General features: G+C 46.0%; 1 protein-coding gene across 1 annotated transcript; it reads right to left on the reverse strand.

The window, feature by feature from the left end:
* Positions 1-530: 530 nt before the first annotated feature.
* ITGB1BP1 (integrin subunit beta 1 binding protein 1) lies at positions 531-10072 on the reverse strand. The gene is made up of 7 exons (XM_083178531.1): positions 9907-10072; positions 8591-8690; positions 7967-8045; positions 5608-5744; positions 4463-4555; positions 4164-4313; positions 531-2480 (listed from the first exon to the last, which is right to left on the reverse strand). Exons 2-7 carry the CDS (start codon positions 8660-8662, stop codon positions 2397-2399), a joined length of 615 nt encoding a protein of 204 aa, XP_083034657.1. The 5' UTR covers positions 8663-8690; positions 9907-10072; the 3' UTR covers positions 531-2396.
* Position 10073: the final 1 nt, after the last annotated feature.

Here is a 10073-nt window from a genome sequence, read left to right on the forward strand (position 1 = left end):
TTAGGGTGCTTATACAATCTTTCATCGTATAGGGGGCAAAAATCGCGTTGCATCGCATGCCATCGGGTGCATGGCATGCGATTAAAAAATCGCGCAATGGAAATCGGGGGCGCCGTTATCATACACAAGTACCGACTCTAGTAGTGCTGTTACAGATGACCCTAGTAGTGCCAGTTACAGATCATGTCCCCAGTAGTGCTGTTACAGATGACCCTAGTAGTGCTTTTAGCAAGAATTTTTTTCACACTCTGGAAACTATGGTTATGGAATTATTTGGATAACAGATATTTGGGTAAGGGATACTCAACCTGTATATGTAAATTTAGAAGCCAAGATGGGGCCTGGTTAAATTAGGAGACCGCACAATACTTAAAAACTGTAAACAGTGGTTAAAATATCAATTTTCGTCCATAATAGAGAAATAAGGTGAAAATGAGCCCCAAGATATTATGGAACCAGGATTTCGGATCGTGTCACACAACTTCTGCTGTCCCTGATCTGCAAATAATTGAACCAGGAATGGGGGAAAGTTATAAAGAGTAAACATTTTGTTTTATTTAAATCAGAAAACATTGCATACATTGACCGTGGGATACAGAAAACAAGCAGCATGTTTAATAATGAGCAGATATTTCCCAATAAATATTCGTTACCTTCACTAACAGATATAAGGCAAATTAATGGATTGTTTCCTTCCACTGGGAAACCGTGCTATGGTTACCTATCAGAGGCACAATCCCAGCATTGTATATACTGAAAGCTTGATAAATAGGTGTGAAAAGGCTTTGCATTTATATGAGAACAACTATGTCCAATTGTAATTCAATGCGAGAGCACAGAATTGGGGCAAAGAGCGAATTATCAAGGCAACATGGCGGCAAATACTAACAAATACATTTATTCTAGAACAGCACTGGTGAGGCCTGAGGCCTGGAGTGCCACGTACGGACTATACAGCAACATTTCCAGCATCAAATTCAACCAATGTGGTTAAATAAGAACATAGTGGAAGCAATAGAAGGAATGCAGCGAAATATGTGATTAGGGAATCAGGTGAGCAAAGGCAGAAGCTGATAAAGGCATTGCTACAGATTGCAACAATATATAAAATTAATTTATATATATCAAACGGGTTGGGATCGTTTGGTCTACAGCATGTTGGTCAACAAGGATTAGGTCGACATGGGTCTAGGTCAACACAAGCATTAGGTCGACAGTCAATAGTTCAACATGGGGTTTTTCAGTTTTTTTTTACTCAAATGTCGACACAGTCGACATGAACACAGTTTCCAGTGCACCACATCCCCTTGCATCGCTTCGTCATGCTTCGGGCACGTTGGCTCGTTGCACACTGTTATTCTCCCACCACGCCTAGGGGATGGTAGGCCATGAAACACCGCCTGTCAGCACGTCGGCTCAAAAAACAGTGAAAAACCCCATGTCAACCTTTTGATTGTCGCCCTAGACACTGTAGACCTAATGCTTGTGTCGACCAACATACTGTAGACCGAATGACCGTATCCCATATCAAACACACTAGGAAAGATCTCAAGGTTATTCAGGTTATTGGTCTGGGATTGTGGGGCTACAGCGATGACACCACCAGGCAAACGCAATGGGAAAGTGCAAGGTTTGAAAGTGTATTTATAAATGTACTTAGACATGCAATCAGCAGCACCTGGCTTGTAGGTGTGAGCAGCAGTGGGAGGTGATACTGTAGGGTAACACAGAGGGGGAGGGGCTCATATAGTCGGGAACAGACATTGCTGTAGAAGAGGATGCCCGGTAGAAGTTGCCTCTAGCGAGCAAGTTGATTTCCTGCCATACTATCCTTTCAGCGGGCAGAGGATGCTGTGCATAGTTGTGCCACTGGGGGCAATAAAGATGGTATCACAATACAATGAATGAATGTACATCTATACATTGTACACGCTGATGTGTCCGGTCAGCAAAACTTATATCGTACAATATGACTGTAAGAAGGCGTAAGTCCCTGAAACACAATATAATGCTTACAGGTTGTACCGACAGCTTTTACACTATTACGAGCAGACTAGTGATAAGTACCCAGACGTATATTATTATACTGATAATGATGTACCTATGCACCACTACACTGCGGCTTAATATCGTACATCGCCTATAGTATGTGGATGATCGGGCACTCAGTGAAATGCCTGTAACAAAGTTTCCGTTTATGCGATGAGACCACAATGTCCCAAAAGGAGCAGCAATAGTTGAATATAAAAAATATAACTATGCGATATACACAATATGAATGCTGGTCCTGAAATGTAGCGGACTGCTGGATCATCGATGTTTGCCGGTGACAGGAAGGGGATAGCGGCTCTCCTGGTGGGCAAGGCACGTCTGGTGTGACCGCTGGAGACTCGCCGTCATTCTGCAGGGACTCGGCTCTTCTCAGGGAGAACAGAGTCAAACGCGGTGGAAAGGACCTTACAGACGGCTTGGGCATGTTCCTGTACAGAGGGTGCAATGAAGAGAAACGCATTGGTTGGAGGAGCGGGAATAACATTTAGGGGTAAAGTGAAAAGTGGGGATGTTGCCTATAGCAACCAATCACATTCTAGGATTCAATAGAGAAATGATGGCTAGAATCTAATTGGTTGCCACGGGCAACATCGCAAGCTGGACATGCAGCTAACGAACATAAATGTGTTATTTTATTGTCTGCACATATTAAGCTTACCTATAGCTATATATAAAAGGCTAACTACTCCTCACCTATATGAGGCGAAGTGTCACCAGTGACCAGTAGAGGCCACTCGATGGACCAAATTACACAAAGGGCAGTATTCAATGAGGCTGATTCACCTTGTGCTATTTTCATGCTCTAAGGTGAATCTTTTTACTGAAAAAGTGAATCACCCTATTCAACGTGCAATATTAACCGACGGCGAACAGTGAATGACGGACAATTCAGCGTCTGATAGTCTCCGCAATTCGCTGTGGTTTTTCAATGTGATTCGCAGTGAGTGTATTCAATGATCAGATGGCGAATTGCTTTCTAAGTGATTTTTGCCGTGTAGCAATCGCCATCTTTTTATGGTGAACTGGAATGTGAACTTTTAAATTAAAGGTGTTTTTTTTTAAACATTTGGTGTAAAAAAATCAGGAATTTTATTCTGTGAATGGGCATGCTATTGTGCTTACAGCACATGAATAAATATTTAATTAAAATAATTATTATTATTTTACACATAAGAGCCAGCAGGGGGCTGGGAGCCGCTCATTACATATTCATATATTCACTGCTCCCGTTCATTACATATGCACGATGGGGAGCATTGCAAGCTCCCTACCCAGTCCCCTGCTAGCTCTCCCGGGGGGCAGCTTGTGCTGCCTGGATCCCGGGGAGCCCTGCTTTTGCCCCACAGTGTCCGGCGCAGGCAGGGAGGCTTCCATCTCCCTGCCTGCTGCCGCCCCCCGGCTCCCTGCGGCGTCCCCCTGGGGATATGAATCGCCGTCAGGGACAACGAGCCCCTGCGGCATTGAATACTGTGACAGCGAGGGCTGGCAGCGAAGGCTCCAGCCCTCCGGAACACGGCGACTGTGCAGCGAATGCACATGCCGAATATTCTCATTGAATACTGCCCAATGAGTTAAAGCAATTTTTGCAGGGACACTGATCTGTTTCAATCTTGCTGGATATGGAGAGAGGGAGCTGTAAAGACAGAGATTGGAGGTAGGAGCAGATAGGGACTGAGGGTGGGGTGGAGAATTTGTGGGATAAAACTGTCACAGCTCAAAGTGAAAGCACATTGCAGAAGCCGTAATTTTGATGCGCTTTTAACTAGTACTATATAATTAAAATCAGCTTAATTAAAACTGATTAAAGGAGGACAACACAGTAACATAGTGGCTAGCATTACTGCCTCACTGGCTTTGGACCCTGAACATTGCACTATATTTGGGCACTTGTGAGTGAGACACACCTATCGAGGTTCTTAAACAGGTGCCGATATGGTATGTATGACCAGGCAGCTACTAAACAGGGGGGATTAAACCCCTATAATAAACAAAAGACAATATAAAGCAAGAGCTCTACACATACATCTCTTTTAGAACAGTCAGACCGTCAGCGAGTCACCCCAGTGACAGTATCCTATGTTTTTATAGTCCCAGCATGTGCCTGTACCCACCAGATTGCTGCACTGATAAACCCACAGGCTGCACTGCTCCTCGCTGGTGTCTTTAGTCTTCAGAGCCAAGAGACTCTTTCCAGCCAGCAGCCCATCGTCATAGCAGACCATGGAGACGATGAGATAGAGGGGGTGTCTGTGTAACACATCCTGCAACAAAACAATGTGTTTATAGCAGAAGTAGTGTGGGGAGATCCCGAAAACATGCCTTAAGATGACAAAACGACACAGGAAATTGGAAAGAATAAATCTACATAAAAGACATCACTTTCCTGTTGTATATATGATAAACCACTTACATACTGGTCAGAGGTAGATACTTTGATGCCGTATTTAGAGACGACCATGATGAATTCTTCATCCGGGGGCACAAAGGGAAGTTTCCCATCTTGCTAAGTAGACAAAAAGAAACAAGCTATTAACAAGCTACAGGAACTGGAACTGTGTTTAAAGTGACATAAATAAGTCATGATCACACTGCCGCAAAGAAAACCTGACCCAGCTGCTGAACCCAAACCAGCCTCTGCCTGAAGGTGGCGCTGTCATTCAACAAAAGAAGACACAGGATGGTCGATATTATTAATACCAGGCATTTGCTACCTATTTGGCAGATGGTTTACGGCAGCTGGCACCAAACCAGCTTCAGCCTTTTGCTCCTGTCACTGAACTCTGTACCCATGGTATCCAGTGTCCCTCAATGAGACGGAGACAGGATCTAGTAAAAGGAAAGCCATGGCCATAATGACTTATCTCAGCCATTCTGCAAGTGTTGTATTGTTGTTATTTTGTATTATTATATATTATTTTAAATCCTTTGCGCGGTTTTATTGTTGTTTTGTGACTTCTCAGCCACCAGACACCCTGGTTCCACCTGTATTATTAGCATACTCAGCACATTTCATCCCACGCTGTACCATGATCTATAGACCTTATTCAGGTCAGTCTGCAGCAGGGCTGCGTTCGCACGTGGACCAATGTTGTTTTACTGCGCACGTGCATACGCCGGGTGCGCGCACCCAGGACAGCGGCCGTGGGGCGGCACCATTAGCATATGGGAACGCCCAGCTTCTCATAAGCATTCCCATGAGAACGCTGGGCGTTCTCATGCTAACGAGGCCATGACGTGGGTGCGGGGGGGCAGGCAGATGACATCACCGGATGTCAGCTACCCGCCCATTTCCTTCCCAGCATGCACGCATATGTAAGGTTGCTCATAGCGACCACTGAAAGATTTGGGAGGCTCCCCCTGGCCTGCGAATGGTTGTTACTGTGTAACATCCATTTGCACGCCCTACGTGCGAATTGCACTTGCGAATGGGTGGCGGCACCCAACCATTGCCAAAGCGGGGTTTGGTGGATTCGCAAGGCTGCGAATCAACCAGAGTCCCCCCCTACGAACACCGTTATGAAGATGTACAGCCCCACAACTTACAGTCGTCATTACCTGAGCATTATCAATGTAATGTATGAGATCCAATGACCCCTGCAGAGATTTGCTTTCTTCCGCCTTCACTTTCTCAATGGATCCCACATATTTCACCTTAAACTCGGCGCACGGTTCAGAATTAGCACCGGCTTGTCCTGCGGGCAGGAGACAGGAAAGGCGTCAGGGAGCAGAGCGTGTACAAAACTGCTAATGCTGGGTAGTTCTCATTTACTGATGCCATGTTGTACGCAGCCTGCATGGTGTGTGCGGTATTACACAGCTGGGTACATTGCTACCGCTCTGCAGAGATAAGAGGAACACGACTTCCTGGCAGCAGCGCGTTCCACAAGATCACAAAAAGCATATTTAAAGGAGACGCACAGATTAAAATTTCTATTAAAGGAACGTATCATGTGAATCATGCAAATTTCTTGGAGCGTGCAAATAAATTGGGGGCTGGGGGAACACGAGAGCGACATCAGGCCCATCCTGGCTAGAATAAGCTCTCAGTATATCCAGGCAGATAACAAATGCAACCTCCACTCACCTACTGCTGCAGCCATCGGCACATCGCACCCAGTCAGAGTTGCTGCATTAATAGCTCAGCTCCATAACTTCAGCCTGCACCAGTCACAGAAGTCCCCCCTCTACCCTGTTCTATCCACCCCTTACTCCATCACAGCTCTAGCAGCACAACGTGCTTCTCTTCCCGTGCTGGCAATGAATGGGTGTAGGAAACAGGATGTGTTCTGGGCTTTGCTGGAGACACTACAATAGGCGGCAACATTACTGGGGGTTATGGTTACACTACTTACTGCTGAATAGATACTGTAATATAGATGGCTGCTGTCACACATCTCCTGCTGTACCAAACTCCTCTATTCTGGTATATTATAACACGGGTGACTATCCCCCCCATGGACTGGCAGTGAGACCTGTGGTACCAGCTCATAATATCTTTGTCTCTGTTTTATGTATAATGATGCAAAATAGCAATGACTGAACAAACTCCATAAGTCCAACGGTGGCGTGAAATCAGCTCACAGAGAACAATAGATTGTCACTTACTAGTAGAACACCGATTCTCCAATCCAGCCCTCGGACATACTAAGAGAGCAGGCTTGGCGGATTCATTAATGACTGACAGACTGTAAAAGATCCACAGATGGGTCTAATGCAGGGGTGACCAAACCTGTCCTCAAGGGTGTGGGGCAATGGGTAGACAACCATTAGGTCGACACAAGCATTAGGTCATGGGGTTTAAAAAAAAAATTTGTTCAAAATATCAACACAGTCAACATGGTCACTAAAATGTAGCACTGCGTCCCCTAGCTCACTACACTAGTCATACTTTGGGTTCACTAGTCTCGTCATGCTTCGGGCACAGTTCCTCAATGCGCTCGGCACACTTTTATTCTTCCACCACGCCCTAGTGGATGGTAGGGCATTAAATACCATGTCAACCTTTTTGCATGTCGACCTAATGGTGTTGACTTTTTTGGTGTCTACCCGTTGTCCAGATACCGTCCTCAAGATCTACCAACAGTTCATGTTTCTCAGGCAACCTGTGGATCTATAGTAGGAATGAATGCAGCATGTTTGAAAATGTGACAGTTAGTAATGACTACAGCTGTGCACCAGCTAGGAGATCTGGGGAATGTGACAGTTAGTAATGACTGCACCTGTGCACCAGCTAGGTGATCTGGGGAATGTGACAGTTAGTAATGACTAGAGCTGTGCACCAGCTAGGTGATCTGGGGAATGTGAAAGTTAGTAATGACTACAGCTGTGCACCGGCTAGGTGATCTGGGAGAGGTGACAGTTAGTAATGACTACAGCTGTGCACCTGCTAGGTGATCTGGGGAGTGTGGCAGTTAGTAATGACTACAGCTGTGCACCAGCTAGGTGATCTGGGGAATGTGACAGTTAGTAATAACTACAGCTGTGCACCAGCTAGGTGATCTGGAGAATGTGACAGTTAGTAATAACTACAGCTGTGCACCGGCTAGGTGATCTGGGAGAGGTGACAGTAAGTAATGACTACAGCTGTGCACCAGCTAGGTGATCTGGGGAGTGTGGCAGTTAGTAATGACTACAGCTGTGCACCAGCTAGGTGATCTGGGGAGTGTGGCAGTTAGTAATGACTACAGCTGGGCACCAGCTAGGTGATTTGAAAAACATGAACCGCTGGTAGATCTGGAAGACCGGGTTGGCCAGCCCTGGTCTAATGATTTCACTTGTTATATCATGTGGAGTCCAAGAAAACATGCACGATTAGTATATATCATGCACTGGATTAGAGAAGCACTGCTCTAGAACATCAGCATGGACTAACAAGGTGCAGGGTACAGTTTGACCAATGAGAACATGAACTTACCAAAACTTTTGGCAGAGTCTGTGTCCAGGCTAGCCACCGTGCTGGATCTGGAGAGGCCCCCAAGGCTGGAATCTACAGACTGAGAAAGCACACAGTTACCTGTAAGACACCTCTGTACAGTAATCATGCTGTCTCATTTATGTATTCTAGCTGCCATCATTAACCATCTCACATCATGACACTGCCCCTGTAATATAGAGCCCTGTCCTCACTATCACATCAGTTACCTCCTGATATACTCTGCGCTGCTCCAGTATCCTGCAGCCTCCATCATCCTGGTCACACTGTGTCACATCACGCATCTCCTGATATAATCTGAGCTGTTGGGGACCCAGATCATTCCACTTTACTCATAGGGGTCAATCCAATTAGCCGCAATCATCTTGTGCGTGCGAGTAAAGGCGGAAGCCGAGATTCACACTCTCAACTCATGAAACACTCTGTGCGACTGTGAACATTTTGAGCCAATTAAGGCTGCTCTAAACCCACAAGCTTGAAGCTAAATGTACACAAAAGGAAGATTTACCACCTGACTCCATCAATATTCCTGCGGACATCTACCTACCTGATGATGGGTGGCCAGCTTTATAAACTCCATTCCCACATGAAAAATGGAGTACCAACCTTACTCTTGGTGCTGATCTCACTGCTCTGGGAGCTGCTGCTGCTGTGTCTTTTCTTGCCCTTGCGGAACATCCTCTTCTCACAATGCCATCCAGGCTTCCTGAGGGGAGAAGGAACATATCGTGTGATTGCCTCCACAAGTAATATTCTTGCATCCTCCACTTTTACTGGTAAAAACCGATCTGCCATATGCTTTACTGTAATATAAAAATATTGTCTGGGGATAACTGCCAGCTCCTATGTATCAATACCCAGACCCTGGTATGTGTAAAAAGCTTCTAAGGTAGCAAATTCATTCCTGACGAATGTCAGGCAGCGTCCCTGAGATAATGGTGACGTCCATGGCTTGGTGTGGGCTGGACAGTGATGAGGTCATCACTCTTTATTTGGAGGAAACACATGAAATGCTGACATTCTGCAGAATGCTGACATCAGGGTTAAGCTGTGCTGGGAGGGTTGGGGCTAGGGTAGGGTAAAGCTGTGTACACACGGGCATAAATCACTGGCAATATGGTCGCTGAGCGACCATATTGCCAGCGATTGGAGTGTGCACCAGCGATAAATCGCCAGGTGCTCGCTCCCGTTTCTAGCCCCCTTATGATTGCTTGCTCCTGCGACCAGCTGATTCCCTCTGCGGCTCCCCCGGCAGAGGTTCCCTTTCATCAGCAACCATCTCTGGTCGCTGATGAAAACGGGACACTGAGTGATATATCGCCCCGTGTGTACGCACCTTTAGCATACTGCCAGAAACACTCAATCAGATGATTCACTGGACTAGGAGGACACCACTGCATTGCTGAGGTAAGTAGGCGCCACACCGGTGGGACCCACTGATTTATAGAACATCTGAGTATGTCAACATTAAATTCGTTTTGACATAATCAATGCGGACATGTTAAAGACATGTTTATAATAAAAGGAGGGTGAATGCTGCACAGGACTGGATAATCTAGATGACGTTAATGCGAACAGTAATGGAGCCTACACACAGGGAGATGCGGTGAACAATCTGAGCAATGCTATTCAATGATTTGCTGGAATAAAATATTGCATCCACACCATCTTAGCAGATGAAAAATGCACTGTATATAAATGATGTGCCCTATTTATTTATGTATTAAGTTTCAGATAGATAGATAGATAGATAGATAGATAGATATGCCATTTCCAATGTAGACGTCCGTGGTGCATTTGTGTCATATTGGCAGATGTAAGGACAGGGCTCCAGCAGTGTGTGCATTAGGTGGCACCCCGGGCTGGGACTGTAGAAGTGATTCCCCGCACACAGAAGCAGCCTTCCCCTGCACTGGACTCACCATGCACCCCGCAAGCAGTAGAGCGTCACTCTCGCAGAGCCCAGTAGTAACAGCAGCAGCTGGGAAGTCTCTCCACACCGCCATCAGTGTATGTGTTACAGTGTTACTGGTGCTGCAGTGATGCCCAGCCACAGCCTACGGGCGTGGGGCGGAACCATTCTGCAGGG

The sequence above is a fragment of the Crinia signifera genome, chromosome 3 (assembly GCF_055691185.1).
Source record: "Crinia signifera chromosome 3, ASM5569118v1, whole genome shotgun sequence".
Lineage (NCBI taxonomy): Eukaryota > Metazoa > Chordata > Amphibia > Anura > Myobatrachidae > Crinia > Crinia signifera.

Bases quoted from the DNA above. Each gene is read 5' to 3' on its own strand.
- ITGB1BP1 (XM_083178531.1), bottom strand. From the start codon at position 8,662: ATGTTCCGCAAGGGCAAGAAAAGACACAGCAGCAGCAGCTCCCAGAGC. The intron at 4,314-4,462 runs GTAAGTGGTTTA...GTTTTGTTGCAG, and splicing joins TATCTACCTCTGACCAGTAT to GATGTGTTACACAGACACCC. The intron at 2,481-4,163 runs GTGGGTACAGGC...CCCTCTGTACAG, and splicing joins TTTATCAGTGCAGCAATCTG to GAACATGCCCAAGCCGTCTG.